At 39.1% G+C, this 25,841-nt stretch overlaps 2 protein-coding genes across 2 annotated transcripts in view; both read left to right on the forward strand.

Moving 5' to 3' along the window:
- The window catches only part of LOC107205005 (patatin-like phospholipase domain-containing protein 2), a 23,094-nt gene extending 17,458 nt beyond the window's left edge, over window positions 1-5,636 (forward strand). Inside the window, exons 8-9 of the mRNA XM_015629068.3 lie at window positions 2,468-2,584; window positions 3,446-5,636. Of these exons, the coding sequence (XP_015484554.1) occupies window positions 2,468-2,584; window positions 3,446-3,737 (409 nt within the window). The 3' untranslated portion in view covers window positions 3,738-5,636. The remainder of the gene's footprint in view (window positions 1-2,467; window positions 2,585-3,445) is intronic.
- Window positions 5,637-6,520: 884 nt separating this feature from the next.
- Window positions 6,521-25,228, forward strand: SAMM50 (SAMM50 sorting and assembly machinery component). Its single transcript, XM_015628957.2, has 15 exons — window positions 6,521-6,635; window positions 8,341-8,451; window positions 9,499-9,600; window positions 10,048-10,135; window positions 10,702-10,808; window positions 12,705-12,835; window positions 13,039-13,126; window positions 13,592-13,720; window positions 14,359-14,430; window positions 15,478-15,564; window positions 16,887-16,957; window positions 17,352-17,419; window positions 18,246-18,392; window positions 19,466-19,607; window positions 20,353-25,228. Exons 1-15 carry the CDS (start codon window positions 6,615-6,617, stop codon window positions 20,396-20,398), a joined length of 1,410 nt encoding a protein of 469 aa, XP_015484443.1. The 5' UTR covers window positions 6,521-6,614; the 3' UTR covers window positions 20,399-25,228.
- The last annotated feature ends 613 nt before the right edge of the window (window positions 25,229-25,841 follow it).

Raw genomic sequence — 25,841 nt, forward strand, 5'->3', positions numbered from 1 at the left:
TTTTTTTTTAACATTCAAAGAATCACAATAACTTCTCTAGTAAAATCCTAAAAACTGCAATTGCATAAACTCATAATTACTTAAAACACAAAATTAACTCTAAAATGGTATATAAAAACATTTTGAAAACCCAGTAACTCATGACTTTGTAACAAACTGGGTATTATCCTGGTGCTTTTTCTTAGAGAGGGAGCTGGGGGATGGACTGCCTGCCCTGCTGCTGCTCTCTGCTGCTGTTATCTTCTTTCACATCCTCCACATGCTCTCGCAGAGAGGAAAAATGGAGAGAAAGAAAAAAAACCTCACAAAGTTAACTTTAACAAATGCAGGTTTTTTTGGTTTTTTTTGTTTTTTTGGTTTTTTTTCCTCAATTTCTCTCTCACTGTTTGCAGATAGAAGAAAAAAGGGCACAATTTTACAAAAGCAGGCGATTTTACACAAAAAGTCTCTCACAGCCAGGTGCTAACAACAGTGATCATTGCAGCTTATCAGCGTGGCCTTGGAACTTTTCTTGCACTGCTTCTACCCACAGGGTGCCTTCGTTCTCTGCTCACACCTCAGTGCTCCCCCATGTCCCCCTGGTTCGGGTGGAAACCAGTCTATATTTGGCTTCTTTTCTTCTAGGGTAGTAAAGCTGGAACTTAAATAAGATTGTAGTGTTAAAAGTGACTCCAAAAATGAAGCCAATAGTTCCGAATGTATCACATCCTGCCATAACTGAACAGATTCTGTTCATTGTTTCAGCGTTCGCTGTGGAACATTTTTCTCATTATTTTCTTCTCTCTGACTCTCCCTCCCTCTCTCCATGGGCAGCATAGATAGGAGATAGCTTGCCCAGCAGTGGGAGATAAAGACATCTGCTGCTGTGACGCAGGTAGAATTATGGGGCTCACAGCCTCAGCATGTCTCGCTTTTCTGTTTTTTAAGGTATTAATTACAATCTGCCAAGTTTGACCAAGAGACAGAGTGTCCTTGCTCTTTTTCGTGATTGCCGTTTCCCATATCAGAGCCCTTAAATCCGTCCGTTCTTTCACTGCAAAGAGCAGTGGTGGCACTACTAAATGCCCGTGATAATTAGCCCATATAATGAGCATATCCAGGTTGTTTTCCTGGGCTGCTTCGCCTCGTTTAACGAGGATGCAGAGAAGCAGTTTTTCCGCCGCCGCACATTACGCTTCCATGCTAGCGGCAAACCGCGGGAGGGAAGGTTGTGACCCTTCTACTACGCCCCCGCCTCTCGGTCTCCCCCAGCAACCTGAATTTCCACGTCCAACCACACCGCGTCTCACCACGCTCAGGCTGCCTATCCAGTGCTGAATTGCGCCTGCGGCTTCCCACGCCCAGATCCGCTCTGCTGGCTCCAAAGCCCCTCTGCCCGCAGGAGATCCCTGGTCGGAGCGCCAGATCTTGAGAGACCGCCAGCTATTCACCAGCCTTCACAGAAGTAATTGTGAACGCCATTTATTTCTATCTTTAGCACACCTTTTATAGGGTTCTATAGGGTCCATGGGCACAGCAAGCTACTATTGGCTAACACACACAGGTTTACATTTTTTCTCCTACACACAAGGATATTGTTTTGCTTTACTCTCTCTTCTGCAGGAAGGTTTCAAGGACTTTAGCCTTTAATATCACAACTTATTTCAAAGGCTGGTTTGTGCATACAGGCCTTTACTAATATATAAAATATATCAACAGTTATGCTCTTGAAACAGGGCTTAATTTGGTAAGTTTCAGTTCTTGACAAGAAGTTATGCTCAATTAATGCACCATGAATCATAAGCTTTGTGCTTGCTTAAGGGAATTCCAAGCCTTGAGCAATAGATGTCATGATTATCTTTAGAAAATCTTGAAAAATCAATTCTGGCAATCAAACCATCCAATCAAACAACTCCAGTGAAGTATTTTATTTATATGCTGCTGAGTGTAGCACTTCTGTGCCATTTTTGTTGGATGGGGAAGAAGAAAGTTTCTCTAGATTCCTCGGTGGGGTTTTCCTCCTTGTCCCACTCTGATGTAGCTAACTCCTGTTAAAGGTACCACAAGGAAAAAGTACATTTGGGACATTGTTCTTGTTTTGCCTTCTCTTTGTTCTTCCATTGTGCTTTTCTTTTATTCTTCCTTCCTCTTTCACTTTGCTTTAAACTGAGAAGAAAGTTCCTACCACAAAGGTCTCGGAGACAGGAATATTTTGCAGGATCCCTATGCTGGTCACTGGGTGTGGAATGCACCCACTGGTCAACCACTCAGAGATGCAGTGATTTGTGCTGCCCCTTTTCATAGCTTATAGAAGAGAGATGAGAGGGCTAGATGGGAATTCAGGGAGGTTGGGAAGAAATGGACACCCTGGTTGGGGGAGTTGATTTGGGGAGAAAAAAGCTGTTTTGGGTATGGGAAAGGGTGTGTAAAAATATAACTCTGATTAAAGCTCTTGCTTACAAAAGCTGTGTTTTGGTTTTGCCGGCAGGTTGGTGAACTGGTTTCCTGACATGCCTGCTGACGTTCGATGGATGCAGGAGCAGCTTTTCCGGATTGCTGCCACAGTTTATGCCCAGGCTAAAAGCAAGCTGTTCTGTACAGCCAGGTAAAGTGGAGTGCTGCTGCATGCAAATGATGCAGTTTTAGAAATTCTCTCTTGCTGAAATGATTAAGGCCTTTTCTTGAATAACACTAATTGGCTTTTGAAGCATCTCTCTGAGCAAAAATATAGTTATTGGTATATATTTGCTATTCATCCTACTGTCCTCTCTTCAGTTACTTGATAGCACATGTAATCCAGTGTCTTTTCTTCTTTCTTTTCTTAATGATACTTCTGATTCCTTTTTACAATAAATTTGGGGATCACCACCTTCCTGCTTTTACCGTTACTTAGCAGTTTCTCGTATTCCAGACTTACCACTCCTGAGTCTCATCATCTGAGACAGGCTTTGGGAAGACACAGAATCACAAATTTGTCTCAGAAATAACTTCTAAGAGGGGTTCTTTGGTCATTGCATCATGATTAAACACACTGTTTTTCTTTTTGTGGAAAAGCAGCTTAAACAGTGTTTAAGGGTCTGTGGATGGCAAGTTGAGGTATTTTTATTTGTGAGAGGTATCGTGGCATGTTGGATTTTTGTTGTTTGGGGTTGCTTTTGTTGTTTTTTTTTTCCCCAAAAGCACTGCAAGAGAGAAGAGGGAACTTAAAAAAAATAGGGATTCTTGGATAAAACTTCAGTTTCCTGTTTCTCAGATTGGTAAAGGCTAACCTGGTGATTCAGGTGCTGGTTTAGAGCGTAGCCAAGTTCTGTTCCAGTTGTTCAGGTTGGTGATAACAAACTGATTGTAAAGTGGAATGCAGAGAGGGCCTTTGGGAAGGTGAAAAGCTGTATTTGCTACTTGTAAACATGACAAAAATGCCATTGAAACACTAATAATCTAATTTTCCTTCTTTCTTTTTAAACAGGAAAGACAATTATGTATCACTAAGAAAATGTCAAACTGTCCCATCTACTGTGGAATTTCGTTCCTCATACTGCCACCTTAAAATGCCTCACTCTGCTGCACACATTGAGAGCTGGCTCTGGGAATCTTCATGCTTTATGCACTCAACTATGAAAAATGCTTCTGCTGATATTCAGGAGCAGTCAGACTTAAAGTCCTATCCTAATTTCCTCCCAAATCCTGAGGAGTCTGCATTGGAAATAGATGTTGACTCTTCCTCAGAGACAAGTTTCCAAACTGCTCCAGAGTATTAACTGGGAAGTAGGTTCTACAGTTTCCAAAATTTAAATTTGGCACAGAAAATGAAAACCTAGACTAGGGATCACTTTGTTTGTTGCCAATAAGTCTTGGGAAATTACTTGTTTACATCTTCCTGGCAAATCTGCCTTGGGAATTTTACTGTTTCAAGGATTATAAAAACAGTGGCTGCTACACTAAGTAACAGATTATAGCTCTGTTGAAGCACCAGCTCAATGAACTCTACTAAGACTTGTAGTTAAATACTGTCTCTCTGGAAATAAGTCTTTTTTAAAATTACTTTCAGCATAAAAATGTAAATTCTGTAAACAGATTGTTAGACAAACAAGCATAGATAACAGAACATTTTTTAAAATGTAATTCTTAACAATGTTATGTGTTAGGATTACTTTTATAGCACTTAAATGAAATTGGACTTTTACTCCCTCAAGAGGAATACACAAGTGAGTTTCTTAGTGGCCTCCAGTTTCCATTGCCTTATATTTAAATACTGTTGTGTTTATGGAAAGTTGTCTGCACAAGACATTGTAGGAACAGTATTATTCTAGGTTTTTGTATGTACTCTGCAGTTCCTAATACCTTTCCTCTGTGTCTATTTCCCTCCTGAAATACTTCAGGTGAAAATGACATGAGAAATGGGGCACTTTCCCCCAAAGTGTAAACAAGTACGCTTTCAATGACTTCAGAGGACTTTTTTTTTTTTTTTTGGAACTTAATAGAAAGGCTTAATACTTGATCAAGTATTGAAAAGTAGATAAAATAGTGATAGTGGTTAGTAGCAAACATAGTTAAACTTTGCAGAAGATGTTAGTAAGAATCATTGTATGGCAAGTGGTGTATGATGTTTAGGTTGTCTCTCTAATTGTTGTCGGATCATTTTTTATTTTTTTCCCCTCCAGTTTCAGATTTTTCTTTCCTTCTTTCATTTCCCTGTTGCTAAAGAAAGAAAGGTGTCCTGTCTCAGTGAGGTAGGATAACCCAAAGGAAGATTGTCAGGAGCAGCAAAAGTGTAAGACTTGGTGAAAGTATCAATATTCAGGGATCTCTGCAGCTATCTCAAATAACAGGTTGAAAATTTAGCCAAATCATACCTCTACTGAGAGTTGGCAGCTTAAACCATTTCCACTACAAAGATTCTGCATGATTTTAACAACAGCAATGCATCAGTAGATGAGGGCATCTGGGAAGGAAAGTGGTGTTAGGATATATTACTGTTCCGATGGTTTTCCAGGTCTTGTACAATTTTTAAGTAGAAGGAAACAATAATGGCTTTAAAGTTGATTTGCACATATGTTTTGGGGGAGCATGTGAAACTTCCCAATCAAGAGAGGGAATTCTGTGCAACCCAGGGAAGAGCTGCTTGAAGGCCTCTTGTCCAGGGAAAGGGGCTGAACTGTGATGCTCAGGAGCTGGGGCCATGGGAGTGTGAGCTTTGGGCAAAATGTAGCACTTGAATTGGGCCTGCCAAACAGTTGTTTCATTTCCCTAAGCTTGGAGTGCTGCATTTTACAATATTCAGATGGATTTTAGGTTGGGGAGGAAGTGCTGTGCTCTCTATTTCCATGCTCTACAAGGCTGGTGCTACTTAATTTCAACACTTCTGTTCATTTCTGGGGTGTAGATATCCTCAGACTTGCAAAAAATAAGTTGGAATTGTTACTCTAACTACAGTTAAAATATACAAGATCTGTTTTAATTTGTCTTCACTCATTAGTTTACTATTATGTATTAGAATTGAAGCAGGAATGTCAAGTCTTGCTTCTGGTCTTTATTGGAATACTTCTATTAACTACATTTAAATCAACCTTAACCACTTTTTCTGTTAGGCACATCTCCCATTTTGTCTCCCTTTTCTAAAATAAAAACACAGTCTCTTTTGTTCATAAGGTCTCTGAGCTTTCTTGAGTGTAATTCACCCTAGTGCATATTATATCAGAATGTGTTGACATCATTGATGGCTCAAAGGTGGTTTTTTTAAGGGTACTAGTCCCAAGTTGGTGCAATGCTTGTTCAAACTCCAGCTGAACCTGAATGTCACCTCAATTTAAAATTTTGTGGGTTTTGGTTTTTTTGAGTTTTGATAGGATTTTTTGTTTGTTTTCTGCAATCAGTTATTTTACAAATACCTTGTTGTATTTAAACAGAAAAAATTAAAAAAACAGACAAAGTTGGGTCTGAAGGGAGGAAACAAAGGGTGTGTTGTTTCTTTACTAAAACTGACTTAGCAGATAACTAAATAGAAATAATACAATAATAAACTATTAAATAATTTGTTCTGTGAATAATAGAAGATACACTAAAAATGTGTATTTATATTTAATAGAGATATTTAAGAACACAAAATATATCAGTAATGTAAAATGTAACTAATATATTGCTTTTAAAAGTTATATATAATAACTATATTATCTATAAATATATAATACAAATATAAAAATGAAATATAGAACTATCTAGAGACAACAATTTAATGCAATGTAAAATAATAGTAGTAATAATAATTTACAATACGAGTTATCAGGTTAAAGTGCCCAATCTGATTCCCAGGGTTTGGGACGAATCCCGTGGGTTTGGGATGAAACACATACTTTTGGAGGAATCCCCCGGGGTTGAGGTGAATCCCCCGGGGCTGGAGTGAATCCCCCGCGTTGGTGTGACCCCCGGGTTTGGGATGACCCCTGGGTTTGGGTGAATCACCTTTGGGTGTGTTTGGGGACCCAGCGCCGGAAGTTCTCCTTGTTCCCGCCCCTTCCGCCGTCCTGGCCAATGGGCGCTGGGCGGGTCCGTCTGTCATGGCCGCCCCCGTGCTGCGGCCCTGAGCGCCCCGAGCTCGCCACAGTCGCCGAGGCCGCGCCCGCTCCGCCGCCGCCGCAATGGGCACCGTGCACGCCCGGGTGAGCGCCGGGGCCCTGGGGATCCTCCATGACGGGACCCACCGGGGATGGAACCCAGGAACCCGCCCCGAGGCCTCGCGAAGGTCGCAAGGGCCCGTGCTCCCCACTGTGACCTTCGGGCCGGGTACAGCACGGCTGGGTCTGTGATCGGGCGCCGTGTCCCGTCTCAGCCGCTCCGAGCCCGCTGCTGCTGGCACAGTCGGGCCGGGGCAGGGAGAAGGGGTCGGAGCCCATGCCTGTGCTCGGAAGCGCCTTCCTATCTCATTTCTAGATGTTTTTATAGAGTCATAGATACTGACGGCTTAGAAGCGACCTTTACGCTCCTCTGGTTACACGTCCCCCCTGCCGTGGGCAGGGATATCTTCCGCTGTCCCAGGTTGCTCCAAGCCCCGTCCAACCTGACCTTGGTCACTTCCAGGGATGGGGCAGCCACAGCTCCTCTGGGAAACTTGTGCCAGGGCCTCACCACCCTCACAATTGGGAAAAATTTCTTAGTAAGTACAAAATTTCTTCCTAGCCTGGGTCTTTTTCACATCTTTCCTGAAGCTTTCCCAGAGCTGACCTCCCCAGAGGCCTGGGCTGGCAAGAACGAGACTGGGGAAGTGAAAACAGAATCAAAACGACCCAAACCTAACAAAACCCAAAACCAAGCAGCTGAAAAAACGCAGTGCAAAGAGCAGCGCCCCTGGTGAGAACTCGAGGCTGGAGCATTGCATGATTTGGAGAGGGCTGAGGGGCCTCACGTGCCTGAAATCATTGTGAATAGATGTACAAATCTCCAAATCCATCTACCAGTGTTTACAGAAGAACCATAGAGTTTCTTCTTCTTCCAAGTGTTCAGTTTTAAGGCAAAGAACAGCTTCAGGGAGCTGTCTCCAGTTAAGGCTCTGGAGTATATAAACACCATGACTAGTGCAGACTGTGTTTAAAGATTTCTTGCTTGTATTCTCTGTGTCCATCTCTGGTGTGAACTGCTAGACAATATTGTGTGGATACAGAGTGTTTCACACTTGGCTGAAATTTGTGGCAGTGGTAGAAGCTTCTGTCTTCCTTTAGATGGATTTTGATATGCAACAGGAATTTAATATTGGATAGCAGCTATTCTGATAAGTCTTATTGTAGGACTCTTTCAGGTATAATAAATACAATCCTGCTGAGTGTTTAATTAAAGTGTTTGGCTCTGATGGTCAGAGCCTGAAGTTCTCAAGCCTTATTTGGAAGATTACTTCTGAAAAGAATATTGAAATATAAAGGCAAATAAATAAATGCAAAGCAAACTGACATTCTGAGAACACCCTTTTTATTTTACTGTTTGACATTCATATTCTTGTGCCTACTGAAGCCCAAACCAGAGAAGTGACAGCCTGATATTTTAGATTTATTTTTTTTTTAAGAAGGGGGAATTAATCTTGTTACACAGGAAGCTTGTCTTAAAAGTTAGGGCTTTTTTTTTGGAAGAGTACAGAGTGGTTTTCAGAAATCATTCAATATGGAAGCTACTTAGCTTTTGTTAAAAATTTTACCAAGCAGGTAGGTGTCAAGTGTTCTGGTAATTCCTTTCATTTTAATTCTCTTTTGCTTTTTTTTTTTTACCTTAGGATTTGATGAGTCCGCTGTTGAGAACCATGGGTTTTTCTCATTTACAAAAGGCACAAATCACAAATCCGTGTATCCTATTAAATGCCGTTTTCTTTTATGCTTTCAGAGTTTGGAGCCTCTTCCAATGGCTGGGCCAGATTTTGGTGCCTTGGGAGAGGAAGCTGAGCTGGTTGAAGTTGAACCTGAGACCAAGCAGGAAATTCTTGAAAACAAAGATGTAAGTACCTGAGCAACACTTTTTTTTTATTTTTTTTGTGGTGAGAAATAAACATTTGGCTTTTTTTTTTTTAACAGTTGGCAGTAATAGTAGGTTGCTGTTGCTTTGCTGTTTTATTATACATGAATACATAGAGTCATACAGATATTTCTGATTGAGGTAGTATAATCTCCATTGTCTCTTTTACAAACTGATATAGAATCATAGAATTGTTTAAGTTGGAAAAGACCTCTAAGGTCACAGAGTCTTAACTGTTAAGCCAGCACTGCCAAGTCCAGCACTAAACCACGTCCCAAGTGCCACATCCACATGGTTTTTAATCCCCCCAGGGGTGGTTACTGCCCTGGGCAGCCTGTTCCAATCCTTGACAACTATTTAAAGCAGATTTTTTTTTATATTTACTCCTAAAATTATAATTCACTGAAAAGATTGGAAAAATAAGGGAAATGAAATCTCTGTAGCCCATTTGTTCTCTGGGTAGCGTGGTAGGTGCTGTGATTTTTACAATAAAATTGTCTCAGGTGATTATCAAGATGAAAGTATAAAACCTCATAATGGAAGTGATTATCAGGTGCATTTGAAACTGCACTGCTTCTATGGTGATGATTTTAATGGAGTTTAAATATTTGTGGCTTGTACACTTGTTTGATTTTATTCCTTTAATTCTTTGCTTATGTATAGCTGATAAAAGACATAGCAAACAGCTACAGCTAGCTACGTCTGTCTTATGCACGTAATACTTGTTTTCTGCCGTTGCTTTTTTGACCGTACAACATTTACAATTAAAACCCCAGCAGCTGCAGTCTATCAGTGTTTCTTCTGCTACAACCATTGTTAGCTTGCTGTTAGAGATCTCTTTTCTCTCATTTTTGTGTTATGGGAACAATGTCCCAGAATCTTAGCACTGATTTCTGATAATGTAGGTTAGCAGGAATTAGCCCTAAGAATCATCAGGGTTTCTCACAATAATTCTTGTGCCTTGGTGACCTTGATCCTTGTTATTAGATGCAAATCCAGTACTTGTGTGTAAAGATTTGTCGTGTTTAGGTGGTGGTTCAGCATGTGCACTTTGATGGACTTGGAAGGACCAAAGATGACATCATCATGTATGAAATCTCTGATGTTTTCAAAGCAAAAAATCTCATTGATGTAAGTGCTGCAGTGCATAACAGACTTGCTGTTTAAAAGTTAAAGTTTTTTCTCTCTTTTCACTCCTTTGGGCTACTGTCTTCAAACATGGGGGAACTCTGTCATAATAAATAAATTATAACTCTAAATAAATTGTAACTACTGGAACCTGTTTGAATAATTGTTTGAACTATTAAAGTAATTAGGAAGCAAACTAACAAAAGGTATGAAGGTAATGAGCTGGATGCTCTGGGTTTAAATTACTTCTGCAGATGCAAGTGTTAAAGTGGTTGCATTATGTTTTGAAGGTGCACATGTGTCTCTTTATATAGAAAAATCTGTGAATATTTTACATCTTGGCTCCTCATTGTTTTTTGTTAACCTCAAAGGGACTAGATTATCTTGAAAGCCCCTTCCAACCCAAATATCCTCTGATTCTATGACTGAACTACTTTTCTCATGCTGTAGGTGATGAGAAAATCACATGAAGCTCGTGAGAAGTTGCTTCGTCTAGGAATCTTTAGGCAGGTGGATGTTCTGATTGATACCTGCCAAGGTGTGTATTCCCTCATTAATTCTCATTTTTTTGTTCTCATATATTCATACCTGTAATATTTATTTCCCTGTGTAATAGGCTTGACATTTTTTATGTGTGTAACTTAGTCTTGTATACCTTAGGTATAATTTTAGATGAACACGTGGGTGTGCTGTGGATACAAATGTATCTACATCAGTTATCCCTATAAAGGAAATCTATTTGCATATGTTTGCATATATGTGGATGTGTATTTAAATATTACTTGTCCATGAGTGAATTTTCAGCACTTAAAATAATTACAATAAGCTTTTCTTAATCCATAGCTTCAAGGAACGTGTGAGGAAAAGCTTGAAAATGTATCCTGTATTTGTATCGCACATTGCATGAAATTATTTAAGCCATTCATCCTATGATTGAATCAAATTGTTCACTCACATCCAAACATCCTTTCCTCAAGTCATTTCACTTTATAACATAGACTTGTATTATGCCTTAACTCAGTTTTCAAATAATTCAGGAAACTTTCTGTCTGCAATTACTAAAATAACTCTTTTTAGATAACATTTATTCATTTATTTCTTTAGGAGATGATGCCCTTCCAAATGGTTTAGATGTGACCTTTGAGGTAACAGAATTGAGAAGGTTAACTGGGAGCTATAACACCATGGTTGGCAACAATGAAGGCAGCATGGTATGGATTATTTCAAATTTTTAGTAATGCCTTTTGATATTCCTCTTACTTTCAGTTTCAAGGCTAGCAAGGAATTTGGTGATCCAGTCTTAATCTAGCCTTACTAAGACTATCAGGCCTTTGTGTCAGGCTTTCTTTCAGCAAAAGCCTATTTTGAGCTGGGGGACAATGCTGTAGCTTCCAGCTCAGTATTAGTTTTCTAAGTTTTGAAGCTTCTTGAATTATTTCTTGCTACTATTGAAGATGTTTCATCTACTGGAGAGATTAGTAAGGAATTTGGCATTTTGTTTCTGTGAGATATACTTGAAGTATTTTTCTTCTCAGTCAAAATGCTTTGTATTTGACTTAGAAATTGTTCTTGTTTTTCACTTTTAGCCCAGTATAAGTTATTCTGGGATGCAGAACACAAGGTTTTCATTAATTCTACAAGCTTTGGAACTTGTTTTCATATGACTCAATTAAGGATGCATCCGATTAAAATCTTGTGTGACCAGTATTTACCAATTGCCACAGGAAGTACCAGCTGTACTGCTGGTCTGTGAATGTGCTTTTACCAGGAGTGCTGCTGTGAGCAGATTTTGCTTTCAGGTCCTCATCCTGCACCCTTTTTGCCTTCTCACTTGCACAGGGCAGCTGTGCCTGGATAAGCCAGATCAAGGGACTCATCCTTTTCCTCTTAGGGGTATTTTTAACCTGTATAAGATTCTGCATGACTCAGGTGATGTTGTTTTCCATGTGCAAGTGGAGCTGGAACTGGGTGAGTTGAGAGCTGCTTATGCAGCTCCACTGCATGGACCCAGGTGCAGGGTGTTGTGGCCTGAAGGAAACCAGCAGGGAATCCTACCTGTTGCTTCCAGTGCTGCTCAGAGCTGACTGAAAGCTGCTTGGGTTTCTCTTTTTGTGCTCAGCTTCCTCTTCTATTTGATTTTAATTTATCAAAGAAGTAAAACTTGTGAATACTCTAAAAGCATGACTTGTATACTCTGATATTGGAACATGGATTATGTTCCCTTAAGAGTTGAATAGATGTATATATTCTAATCCCTTAAATTCAGCTGAAGCTTATACATCTAGTACATCATAGTAAAAGCTTTTTCTCTTTATGGCATAATAACTGTCATTACAAAGCTCAGGTTTCCGGTTTGCTTCCTAACAGCTGTTAGACAAAGGCAGTCAGGATTTGGGAGATTTTTAGTGTTCTTTTCCAATAGAACACACAACAGTAGTACAATGGTAGTGTTTGTGTTGGGAGGAAACCTTCTCCATCTTTTCTGCCAGAGGGCCAAAAGCTGCCTGAGGGATGCAAGGAATTCGTGTCAGAATAGGCAGAAGTGTTTTAGTAGTTTCTGGAGAATTGTAGAATTGTGTTGTACCACCATCAGGTCCAGTTGCAAAAAGATCTTGTTCAAAACAGAACTATAGGGAGGTGGCTCCATAATGATAATTCTTCCTTGCTTTGGTTCTGATGAACCCTCCCTGAGGAGTTTTTCCTGAGGATCAGTGGGCGAGTTTGCAGTTTTAGAACAACTGCTTGTTGTGCTGAATATTTGTTCTCCAGGGCTTTGAGACAGGCTTGGAGATTTTACTTGAAGTAACACCAGTACTGTTGGCTTAAGTCAGAGTGCGGATTAAGTCAGCAGCTACTAAACAGCCATAAAAGTTGGATGTTTGATTGTAACTTGCACTGTTGGCTTTTGCTGCCAGTGCAGAGAGAAAACTGAGAAAAAAAGCCACATTCAGTTACAAGTATTTTTAAATAACTTCTAATTCTTGTGATGTCCTTGTCTTCAGTGTGCGGTTAAGATGCAAGACAGCAAACAATATAATATGTTATGGTACGAGAAGGTTTTTGGTTGTTTGTCGAGTGTTTTGGGTTTTTTAATTTATCTTCTGTAGGTGCTTGGGCTCAAGTTTCCAAACCTCTTTGGACGTGCAGAAAAGGTGACCTTCCAGTTCTCCTATGGAACAAAGGAAACTTCATATGGCCTGTCCTTCTTCAAACCACGGCCTGGAAACTTTGAAAGAAAGTAGGGGATGCATTTTTCACTACTTCTTTTTTAGTGAAGGAATATAAAACAGTTAATATCTTTCATCGAGTAAGAATTGCATTTATTCTTTCCTGAGGGTCTGGTAATGATGTAGCAGAGCTGGTTTCTTAATTTTTGTGGTTATTTAGAGCTGTACCTTAAATAGTTTCTCTTTCAAACCTGCCAGTAATGTTGTGTTTCAGTTTTTCAGTTAATGTATACAAAGTAACTGGACAGTTCCCTTGGAGCTCTCTTCGAGAAACCGACAGAGGAGTATCAACAGAATTTAATGTGAGTATAGCACAAGAGTAACACATGCTTCATTTACATTTCAGTTGAGCTCTTGGAAATATTTGGTTTACTTTTTGATTGATTGAATCACTCCTGCACAGGGCTGACTTCTCTTTATTTGAAAGAGGTCAGTGATATGAAAATGACAGAGGTCATGCATCTTAGACTTTTTGTTACAATTCAATCTAATTTTTTTCTTCAATTTTTTTTAATTATCATTTCACAGAGACAACTAACTGCCTAGTTTACTGTATCAGCCCAATTCAAGATATTTTTCATATGGAGTGGATTAATTAGTGTGCATCTAGCTCTCTTGACTGGAGCAGAATTAACATAACTCTGAAATGGAAAAGGGTTGCTCTATTTCAAGAAGTTGGGAAGAAAGCCATAGACTTAAATATAAAAAAATATTTATTTTAATTTTGTAACAATTGTTTTCATGACTTTCTCAATTCTTTATTGTAGTTTCCTGTCTGGAAGACCAATCACACACTGAAGTGGGAAGGTGTGTGGAGAGAGCTTGGTTGCCTTGCTAGAACAGCATCGTTTTCTGTTCGAGAGGAAAGTGGACACTCTCTAAAATCTTCTCTCTCTGTAAGGCTTTTTCATAATAATATTTTAAAAACACTTGACTTTGACTCATCTCATCTTAGGAGTGATACCAAAGGAGCTTTTTGTCTTTGGAGAGAATGTGTATTCCTTCAGACATCTTTTGCTGTGTTTGGTCATTGCCATAGAGTAATCCAGGAGGCCCAAAGGGAGAACAGGGAATCATAGTTGACTGTTAGGCTTTGGCTTGTTCTCCCTCTGTCTCACCTGCCATCTCTTTTTGCAAAACTGCTTTGTTTTGTAGCAGACAGGAAGAGTAAATTTCCTCATCCTAAGCCTTTGGTAAACATTCCAGTTTTTGGTCACTTGCCATCTTTCACTTGCAGCTTACAAAACTATAAGAGATAAACTCTTGGCAGATTGGTGGTTTGCAGTTGGGCTGCTGTCCTGTTTCTGGTGCATGCTGTGGGCAGAAGATACAAATGTATGGATTTCATGTGGCCTGTAAATGTCAAACAAAGCCAGTCTGTAGGGATATTGTTGCCAAATCCATGTAGCTACACTAAGCTGGTGCTGTGGTTGTCTTCCACTGATCGCACGTTTTGGAAGGAAAATAATGATGTCACTCTGAGGCATTCAACAGATATGAGAACCTAACCCATTTTTTTTTTTTTTCTTTTCAGCATGCCATGGTAATTGATTCCCGGAACTCCTCAATCTTGCCAAAACGAGGTGCTTTGCTGAAAATTAATCAGGTAGCTTTAAATCACTTGTGCTGTTTTTGGGGTTTATTTGTGTGTTTGAATAAGTCTTAATTTATGTAATTGATGTTCATGTAAAAAATGTCTAAAGTTAGAAATTAATCTAAAATTGACTAGGAGACAATGAGGACTGATAATGACATTTTCTGAGTGTGCCTTTTAATATCATGAACCTTTTTTTATGGTGTAAAATTTTCATTTGTATGCCATTAGTCAGAGAGCATATCCTCTCCATCAGCATTAAATTATTTATTACCTTAGAGACACTATCCCTGACAGTATTAGCACTACACTTTCAGTGGGTATTAATTAGCCTTTCTTTTTTATCATTGTCATGAAGAGATTGCCAGGCTGTAGTCCTGTTGCTACTTAAAAAATTTCTGAGACTTAAAAATGAAAGACTGGGTAAAAAAAACTCTCCAAGGTATATTCATGTATCATTTTGGCACAGAAAATTATTTTCCTTCTTGTTACAGTCAGAGCTTTTCTAAAAGCTAGCTTTTCTGGTGTATGGGTAATAGATCAGAAACATTAATTTCTCTAGTGCTGTAGAGGCAGATTTGAAATGCTACTGGAACTAAAAGTAAGCAGCAGTGAACTGTTGTGAGTGAGAAATTCAGGGTTTAGGTACGGTGTTATTTGTTAGATCCTGCCCCTAACACTAAGTTAGTTCAGTCACTAAATGAGAACTGAAAATAACAAATAGTGTCATGCTCTTCTTCACATGAAGTCTTCTTAGATCTTGGGAAATACAGTCTTGATTTTGGATGCTGAATTTTCCAGCTCCATTCTATCTTGCCTTTATTTACAAAATGGCTTGGAAAGCAATAGTTTGGTTTAATATTTGGAAAAGAAAAAATGCAGCCAATTCTTTTGATGTTCATACATGCCTCAGTCCAAAATTCAGCTTCCTCACCATGCCACTGTTTCTGTATTTCTTGTAAAGGAAAACACTGCCTGTGCTGATGCAGACATGCTGAGCTTTAAGAGGAAAGGAACATCTAATATCTGCTGCACTTCCATAAATTTATGTCTTTGCAGGAGTTGGCTGGCTATACAGGTGGAGATGTGAGCTTTCTGAAAGAGGATTTTGAGTTTCAGTTGAATAAGCAACTTCTCTGGGATTCGGTAATTTTTTTTTAAAGACATTTTAGTAATTAACCTGAGGTTTTTCTGGGGCTAGTAAACTTATGTCTTATGATTATTTTTCACTATGGATTAGGAAAAAGATTGTGAAAAATGGCTGGAGTAGATAAGCTGATTTTGTTTTCTGGAAAATGGACTATTTTTATTTTTAATTTTATGTTCCTGCTGTGCACAATCACTTGAGAAATGGGAATTTTGGAGAGAACTTGTTTCACAGTTAGTTATAAGAATAATTTTCCTTCTAGAAGTGATCTTGGTTATGTCTGTTCTTTGTGTCCTCCTTAGGAGAGATTTTTCAAAAACCTTGGAAGTTCTTAAAAAACTTAAACATTTTAAAACCTTCATGAATATTCTGTATAATCTTGGTTTAATAGGATTTTTAATTGAAATTATGAATATATTACTGTTCATCTTGGTATCATAGCATGTAATTGTTTCTTGTGTGTAAGATTATTGGGAAAAAATGGGATGACTGATTTCAACAGCATTGATTTAATACTAGGGGGAAATAGGATTTTTAATTGAAATACTGGAAAACTGAAATAAGAATTTCAGCATATCCAGGAATATTTCTAGCTGCATTTAGAAAGAAGTTTGTTATCACATGGAGATCATGCAATAAATTTTTCTCAGAGCTGAATGGGGAATTAAACAGCAACTTGCATCATGAAGATTTAAAAGTCAAGGGTTATAGTAATTTGTATCCCAAAAGTATTGATAATAGATTTCACTGTCTATCAGTAATACTTCTACCTGGCACTTCTACAGGCAGTGAGCAAATTATTAAATCCATTTGTTTCAGTGCTTTGAGTTGCTTTTCATAGATAAAGAGGAACTCTGTATGTGTATTTGATGTCAGTATATTGAGTTGCAGAAGGTGGTTTCATGTAATTATAAGATTAATTTACAGATAGGTAATAATTGTACATTTTTGGCAGCTGCTTGTTGGGCTCAGTCTCCTGTGGGTTTCAAATTGCCAGTTACGGAATAATTGATGGCAGCAGTGCTGTCTTAATTCAAGAAATGAAAATTCTCAAGACAAGAGGTGGTGGATGAGGTTGAGTGCTCCCTTAAGCTGTTGAAGTAGCATTTGGTTCAAATGTTCTATATTCACGTTTTCAAGGCATAGCACTGCATAAAAGAAAGAGGGCAGCAGCCATCAAGAGTTTTCTGAAAATCCTGTTGCGAATCTGACATAGAGGGTGTGATATCTATGGGGTGTGAGCAGTTGTAACTCTGGGAGATTGATGGGAGCTGTGCTTGAGGAATAAGTACAAATAAACAACTTGTTTTTCTCTCCAAAGGTTATTTCAGCATCACTCTGGGGCGGAATGTTGGTACCTATTGGAGACAAGCCATCCAGTATAGCTGATAGGCAAGCTTTTTAAATGTTTCGTTGTTTTTTTTCCAGTCAACATGGTATATATAGAAAAATCTGCACAAAAGAGTAGTGGTTCTAAGGACGATAAAATGTTTGTACTTAGCTATAATTACATGTTCATACTCAAGCTATTTTCATATTGGGCTGGTAAAAATTTGTGATTTGCCGTGTAATAGCTCTGCCTGCCCATATTTATGGTTTCAAAATGGTTTTTACCGCCTGCAAGATTCTGTAAGAGGCAGAGGTTTAGACACAAAGCCATATTGTGACTCTGCTCACTCTATAGCCAATTTTGCCTTTTAATGCTGGCAAAAAGATCACATTAGTAAATCTGTTACAAAGTTACCTCTAAGTGAAGCATTACATTACATTTATCTGTATTCACTAGGTTTTACCTTGGTGGACCAACAAGTGTGCGTGGATTCAGTATGTACAGCATTGGACCCCAGAGTGAAGGTCTGGCACTTTTAAATCTCCCTCCTCTGACAATACTGTAGATGTTAGTGTGTCACAGAAACTCCTTAAACTTTGTATAACCTGAAAATAGTTACACTCATTCTGTGTTTTGAGAAGTGTTACAGTTTTGATCTGTTGTTACAGATTAGTTCTCAATGGGATAAAGCCAGGTGGTTCTTAGTTAAGCCATGATTAATCACTAATTTTGTAAACCATGTGTGTGTTCAGACTTGCACGCTTCCAGTGTGTCATTTTAATTAGTAAGTAACCTTCAAGCTGGAAAAGTTCCCAAAACATGTTTATAGCAACAGTTTGTTTGATACAGCCTATGCTCAGGTTGCTTAGAGGAAAGATAGCTGCTCAACAGAGGGGTTTGGAGAGCCAGGAGCTTCCTCAGTTCTATTCCTTACTCTGCTGTTACCAGTGGATTCAATATCCAGTATATTTTGAAGTTAATTGTTCAATTATATTAATTGCCCATTTTTAAAACCAGGGAAAGTACTGAGGAGGTGGTGAGGAGATAATTCTGATGAACTGCCATGAGTAGCTGCATGCCTCAGGCTGTTCTGGTGATGGAAGGAAAAAAAATGCACTTCCCTTGGAAGGTTTAAAGAAATGTGGAAGTGCTAATTTTTCCAACTGAGTTTGGATAGTGGTGAGTTTGGAGAGAGTTGGAAGGAAATGGGAAGAGTTGTAAAGGGTGGAAGTGTAACATAAACTTATGGCATGCAAAACAACTTATGGATGTAGTTTTGTACCTTTAACAAGTGTTTCTTTTAATATGTTCCACAGTAACTGCCTTTATTCCAACATTTTGCCCAAACAGGTGATTATTTGGGAGGAGAAGCCTACTGGGCTGGAGGGGTGCATCTCTACACCCCTCTCCCTTTCCGTCCTGGCCGTGGAGGGTTTGGAGATCTTTTCCGAACACATTTTTTTCTTAATGCTGGAAATCTCTGCAATCTCAACTATGGTAAGACTCAACAGAATAAAAAGCCTCTCATTTCTTCATAGAAAAGCAGAAAGGAGAATTGTTCTGTGTCTGTTCACTCAGAAGCACTTTGTGTACTGCATATATTTTGGTGCCTTTCAAAAACCTGCTGCTTTTAGCTTATATATTTGTAAGATTGCCAGCAGTTCATTTAGCTCTCTCCATAGTTTCCAGCACAACTTATAGGAAAGAGAATAAGTATTACTTGTAGGGTATGGTAGTGTCTGTGAACAAGTGATGTTTTCAGACCAGTGTGTAACTAACACTTGCTATCTTACACCATTCTGAAGGGAGAATGAAAGACGATGTTTTAGTGGAGTTCTGGTGTTCACTGGGATGAACAAAAAAAAAGTAGTAGCATTAGAAGATGAGGGTGTGGTAGCTGCGGGCTCTTTTTTTCCATCCCTATCTCTATTCAGGATACATTTCAGTGCATTAATGTATGGCTTTTCAATATGATTTCAGCCTGTTTTAGAATATAGTGATATTTGATGTCTGCCTCGCTTGATGGAAAAAAGGTGACATCCATTTGGGAGGGAGATACTTCAATCAACTTAAAAATAGTAGAGACCTATTAAATCATAAAACAGGATCCCAGAATGGTTTGGGTTGGAAGGGACCTTGAAGCTCCTATTGTTCTCCCACATGCCGTGGGCAGGAACACCTTCCACTATCCCAGGTTGCTCCAAGCCACATCCAGCCTGTCCTTGGACACTGCCAGGGATGGGGCAGCCACAACTGCTCTGGGCAACCTGTGCCAGGGCCTCACCATCCTCACATTAGGAAGAATTTCCAATCTAAACCTGCTCTCTGTCAATGTGAAGCCATTCCCCCTTGTCCTGTCACTCCAGGCCCTTGTCAGTAGTCTCTAAGTTCCCTTCAGGCATTGGAAGAGAGCAATAAAGACTGAAGTCTTTACTCATTTTCTCCTTCTTGCTGGCAGGTACCCTATAGCGGGACATAGAGACCAGCCAACAATCCAACTAAAATCACAGTATTTTTATTCTAGTTCTGCTCTCTTGCTCTGCTGCTCATCCCTTGGTGTTTGACTGCAGGTGATGGTCCTAGAGCGCACTTGCAGAGGCTGGCAGAGTGCATCCGCTGGTCCTATGGCGCCGGAATAGTGCTGCGTCTGGGAAACATCGCCAGGCTGGAGCTCAACTACTGCTTCCCCATGGGAGTACAGGCTGGAGACAGGTTGGTTTAGTACACCAGCTTCTCTAGAGGTTCCTGCACTCCTGTCTGCTTTCTCAGAGAGAGTTCTGCCTTGTGGTTTTGTTTAGTCCACACCAACAGAGACATCTCGGTGCTGCTTTCCAAGCCCACTTTATTCACCTCAGTTTCACAGCTGGGTTAAGACTTTGCTTCCCAAGTGCCAGAATTCATTTATCTTGAGAATATCTGTTGAAATGTGCAAATAGCTGTGCAGCAGCTTGATTTCTTGTGGAGAAGTGATCACTCAAACCATTTTTGGGGTTTTCTTAAGCCTTCTAAACCCAAATGATTGGATAAATACCTCATTTGATGTCTTTGATAAATACCTACTTTAATATCTTTGCTTGAAAAATGGAAATAAGTTTATAGATAAAGAGAAAATAAGAACATTTGTTAGCAACCAATTATCCTGCATCAAGCTAATATTATAATATGCAATAAAAAAGCTTCAGGAGGCCCACTGTTGTCTGAGTATTGTATGAAATACTCAGTCTTTCATACAGGAGTAGGATTATGTTTCTATGGGCGATGCGAATGTAAAATAGCAATTTCAAAATTATGGGCTTTATTTGGAAATGTAAATGCTCCATATGGATGACGGATTGTCAAAACATTTATTTTAAAAAGTCTTTGTCAGCTAAAACCTTTGGAATTTGGGGATAGGGAGAATTGATTTTCATTTCATCAGTACCTTATGTCACACTGTTTATTGTTTGTTTCTTTTCAGGATATGTGATGGTGTTCAGTTTGGAGCAGGAATAAGATTTCTATAATACAGAAATATTTTACATCGCTAAATGAAGTTGTGCTCTAGAGATGAAATCAAGACTATTACATACTTCAAAATGGTCTTTTTTCCTTGAAATGCAGATACAAAGCTGAGTGATTTACCTCTTGGACTCCACAAGAAACTGCATTAAATAATTATGCTCCAAAGGTTCATTGTACCTCTGATTCTTATCAAAGATGGGAGAGTGTTTGTAGGAGTCTTATCTTACAGCTTTTAGTTGTTGATTTTTACTTGAAGTATTAGTTTTGTCAGATATTGGCTCTTGGATATGGTTCGTATCATTAGAGTTTTATTGGTCTGCACAGCCTTCCCTGTTACAATCACAAGTCCTCGAAAAAGCTGTTACATGTCAAAAATGGTGCCATTCTAATGGTTCTAAATGAATCAAAATGGTCTGATTTGAATATATTTCACTATTGTACATCACCTCTGTTTAAATGCCTCTACAATGTGAATTGCATACTGTAAAAATTCAAGTCATGTCTAGCATAGTAAATACTAAAATTATAATTTTGAAAGGTTTAGGGTTCTGAACTTTGACTATTTTAATGCTCTCAGCAAAGCTGTTGATTTATGTCTTGCCAAAGCAGCTTTTTGTAACAGTTGCAAAAAGTGACTCCAGAACGTGTGGAACTACCTGGTTTTTCTTTGTGTCTCTCTTCTGACTTGTTGAGATGGTAATTTCACGTCAAAGTTTTCTCTGGCTTTGTCACTTGAGGTATATTCCAGTTTATAAAGATGAACTTATTCATTATTTTGGTCCTAACATCTTTGGAGGTAATTGCATACTGATTATTTTTATGGGTATCAATCCTGTGTGGTCATGATGAGATAGTCTGAACTTGGAGTTCACTTTCCCTGTATCTACATTCACATTTTTTTGTTTTTAAGTGTTGGAAAGCTTAAAATCACAATACAAAGAAGGTTCTGGGGAAACAGAACAGAAATACATGAGCTGCTAAACTCCTGGTTTTTTCTGCTCAGCTAAAGACAGCTTTGGACATGCTGGTGCTCTACTTTGCTGAATATGTCAGGACTACCATGAAAGCTCATTCCCAATCAAGTCAGCACTCAGACCCCTCTTTTTAAAGAGAACACAGCTTTATACATTGCTTTAAGCATCGGTATGAATTGCTGTTGGTGTAATACAGTAACTATATCTGGTTTAGTTGATAATTCTCTTAAAATGTGGAGGCTAAAATCTGGACTGCCTGGATTTGCAGAGCTCTATTTGATTAAACATCCTTCCCTCCTTATAAAGTAGCAGCAGTAGGCTTACAGATGTTCAAAATGGTGTGATTGACAGAAGTCAGCTGTTTCAAATAGCAAAATTTGATATTAAAAAAATTTCTCAGTGTTTATCTAACAGATACTGTAGGAAGTACATATTTAACCAAGCATTTTTGATGATTCTCTTATTGTTATGAGATAAAATATAAAACTGTGTTAAGAATGTCAACAAATGTTATTAGTTTTTTCCAGCACTATCAACATTTTGACATATAAAAATATTTTTAATGTGAATGTTTAGATACTAAAATACTGTTAGGGTTTTCTCCTAGGAGCTCAAAACTGTATTCTGCTACCTTAAGAGTTCTATTTTGTGCACACTGTGTTTTATTCAAGGCTGCTCAAGTGCCATACTTTAGTATGACACAAGAGCCCAAGCTCAGCTGGCTGTTTAAGAGGGCTCAGCAGTGTTCTGAGTTGAGCAGGCCTAGGGGAAGAGCCCCAGACTCAGTGTCCACACCACACAGCAGCCAGGCCACAACTGAGCTTCGAGAGAACTCTAAGAAAATCAAGGGAGGAATGGAAGAAATTGCTGAAGGCTGAAAGACTTTCTGAGCACATCTTCTGACAGACCTCACTGTGTCACTCACCAGGGAATTATCCAGTCAGATAAAGAGAGCAAAATCATGTTCCATGAGGCTCCACCTGGGTCACTGTTTTCCTACTGGCATTGCACTAGGTTGAAAAGTAACATTTTCTTACAGCATACCACAAGTGCACAAAAGCTATCCAGAACAGAAAGTAGTCTGAATTCCTCTGGAAGAAGCATCTGTATTATGTGGTTGCTTCTATGGAATATTGGTATAATTAATATATTTCCATTTAAATTTTGCTGCAGAGGCCCAGATATTTAAAATGGATAAGGTAGAAATCAGAATTCCAGTAAAAGCTGCCATAGTGCTCAGTGGGAGAACAGCTTTGGACAGATCTGAAGCCATCTTCTCGGTGGTTGTGTGTCTGGTCAGAGTTGAAACGATAAAAGGAGTAAGGCTGGCAGTCAGAACTGTGATTCAGAAGCTTGGTGTTTGTTTAAATGGAGAGTTTTGGTTATCAGTTTACTATGGAGTACTGAAGATGCTCTTGCTTTTCAGGCATGCCACTGTTAGGGACAGCAAGGGGGCAAAGAATGCCCCCAAACTGCACACCTGGAATGTGCTTGTGACCTCCTGATTTCATGTGAGCAGTGCTGAGGCTGTAGGTCCCACCAGGCTCACAGAGTCCTTTCAGCTGTGGTCTTAATTCACTGCTTGCAGTCCATTCTGGGGGCTGAGGGGGAGGCCTGGGGAGGAGAGGACTGTTTTGGGACAAGGTTTGAAGGGTCTCAGTTTTGTGTCAGGGCACCTGCAAGCCTGCAAGAAGGTGGCAGTAGCATGTCAGAAGTACGGCAAATATTTCCATCATCACTTCTAAGACCATGGGTGGTTTCCAGATGTTCTGCTTATATAAAAATGTTTAAATTGCTCTTCATATTTGGAAGATCTGATGTTTTCAGTTGCTGTTAATGAGTAAGGTTCTAGGGGGCTTAGGTGAAGGTGGAAGAGGAAACTGAGGTTGTGAGAATGTAAGGGGGAGGTTTGCTGCCATAGTAAGGGCATAACTATTTGATTTGAAAATATAAGCTTTACAAATAAATTACAATGCTGATCTCAATAATACAGAAGTGTGCTTCAACATAAGCACCTTTGCTCTCACTCTGCCTTTTTTCATACAGGTCTTGCTGCCAGTCTTTGCAGAGGTGTAGCAACTAAAGTTTAGTATTTCCTACCTACCTTTGCAAAATACCTGCTGGTTTTGTGAGGCATCTGTGTAGAAACAGTTGTCCCTGCTCTGCCCTTTAAGGGAAGTGTTCCAGGTCTTTCCCATGTGTGATCAAACAGGGAAAAGTAATGGGAGATTAGGTTGGCTCTCCCTTCTCTGGGCTGGGTGAGCACTGGTGTTGCAGGGAAAGAAAACACCATGAGTCCTTTGTGGGACTATTAAAGAGCTGGTCAGATGTCTGGAAGATTATCCTAAATTCTGTATGGAAGAGCATAAGAAAATAATCCCAAAATTACAGGATTTGAGTGTACAGTACAGTTTGTTCTACTGTTCTTGTCTTGTTTTCAAGAGGGCTGGAGCCTGCAGCCACAGTTTCAATAGGAATCTTTTCCGGGAGAATTTTTGCACAGCTTCTCAATCATGGCAAACTTGTTGAGATAGTGGATGCATGTTTTATGAGAGCAGTGCTAAATTGCTGTAAGCTACTGCAATGCTGTTGGAGGATTTTACCGTAACTGGGGCGAAACTTTGTGCTGAGTGTATCCTGTGCTTTCTTCTCTTGTTATGCAGAAAATGCAACCCAGAGCCAATGTCTGCATGGAATAAATGGTCTTTGTACAAGCTTTTCAGTTAAATAGAATACATAATAGAAGGCACTCTGGAGCAAATCAGTGGCATCAGTTGGGCAGTACATTCCTACCTCAGTATTTTAAAAATAACATTATTAATGCTACAACCCCCCCCCCCCCCCCCAAAGAAAACAAAAAAAACCCCAACCAAACCCAAACACCAGCAGTCACACCCCAACACATTTTCATTCATCTGGCAGACCAGGAAGAAAAATTAATTCTGTCTTGTGTTCTTAAAACTTCTATCCAAAGTCAGTACAGGTGGTGTTAGAAAAGACTGTAATGATTTGCTGGTTTAAGAAGTGAATAGGTTTGCCTTGCTTCAGTATCTGAGGGAGACCACATATATAATGCCACTCTTACTTTGTGATACATCTAATTACAGTAACCTCAGGTAACCTCTAGAATTTTGAAAGCAGTATAAAGTGCTATGAGATTATAATAAAGGAAGAAACACCTCCATCAAAAAGGTGAGCAATGTTTAAATGAGCAAATGTGGATTCAGGCTTTTAAGTGTTCAGCTAAATATTAAAGTAGGAGTTCAGCGCTGAAAATAAAAACAGATTTTGAACAAGGCTTAGTCTTTTCAGTGTAATTCTCTAAAATGACGTGTTTATGCTCTGGCAGTTTTCTTAATTAATATACACTCATTATTGGAATGAGTATATTCCAATTGGAATGTATTAGAATGAATATATTCTTACAGAAATGCATAGGAATCTCATCCCTAATGAGAGGAATTTTCTGGCTGCAGGGGGCTGGTATCTCATTCATTATGGAGGATTTAAACCATGTAGCTAGGCATGCTCTGAGCTGCAGGCCACTGACGTGGTGCAGCAGCAGTTGTCTCCCTGTTAGTGGCCATTAGCAAGTTAAATTACTGCACACTAACACTGATCAAAGCAGCGGTGGAAGCTCTTCATTTCCTGTTTTGAAGAGCCCTATTTGTTTGATGAGTCTTACAAAGGCTCCAGGTTTTCTTTTGATGTTTTTGGAATGTAATTTGATTTTCTGGGGTCTCTCTTGTCTCAAATAACTCTGCCTCCTTTTTCTTTGCAATAGGCTGAATGGTTTTTTTACTTAGCTACACATTGAAGTATTTTATAAATAAATAGGACATCAAAATCAAAGGTGAATGGATCTATTTGTGTGGCTTTATTTCAATTATTGAAAGACACTTCCTTTTAAATGGTTACATCTTGAAGTGCTGTGCTGGAGTCAGTGAAATTTTATTTACCATTTGTTCTATGTGTGTAAATTAACCAGTTTGTTTGCTTTCTTGCTCAAAGTTTATAGTTACACATTTTCTGATTGCAATTTCATTTTTAAAAAATCTGGTAGGACAACTGATCGATTTTTATGGGGCTTTTTTCCCCCAGAGGTTGGATGAAATGCTTTTTCCACACTGCCTTAAAGCTAAATGTAATCTGAGACTTCATTATGCACTTTGTGAAATTAAAATATCCACTCTACTAGTCCTGTTGCAGATCAACATTAATGTGTGGGTTTTGTATGAATTCAGGTTATTTATGAACTGAAAATGAACCTTGGACTTGTAAAAGGTCTCATGTGGTTTATGCCAGGAGAATGCAGTTGACATCCTTGCAAATAATTTAATTTTGCAAAGTAATTTTGTAACTGGTATTGATCCCACCCCTGGTAAATTCTCATTTTCAGTGTAAAAGTCTCTGCTATGGGCAACACACTGTTGTTGCAGGAAATGAAACTTATTTGTTCTTCCAAAGAAGA

This window comes from Parus major, chromosome 1A (genome assembly GCF_001522545.3).
Source record: "Parus major isolate Abel chromosome 1A, Parus_major1.1, whole genome shotgun sequence".
NCBI classification, from domain to species: domain Eukaryota; kingdom Metazoa; phylum Chordata; class Aves; order Passeriformes; family Paridae; genus Parus; species Parus major.

Bases quoted from the DNA above. Each gene is read 5' to 3' on its own strand.
- SAMM50 (XM_015628957.2), top strand. From the start codon at position 6,615: ATGGGCACCGTGCACGCCCGG. The intron at 8,452-9,498 runs GTAAGTACCTGA...TGTCGTGTTTAG, and splicing joins AAATTCTTGAAAACAAAGAT to GTGGTGGTTCAGCATGTGCA. The intron at 14,431-15,477 runs GTAGCTTTAAAT...ATGTCTTTGCAG, and splicing joins CTTTGCTGAAAATTAATCAG to GAGTTGGCTGGCTATACAGG.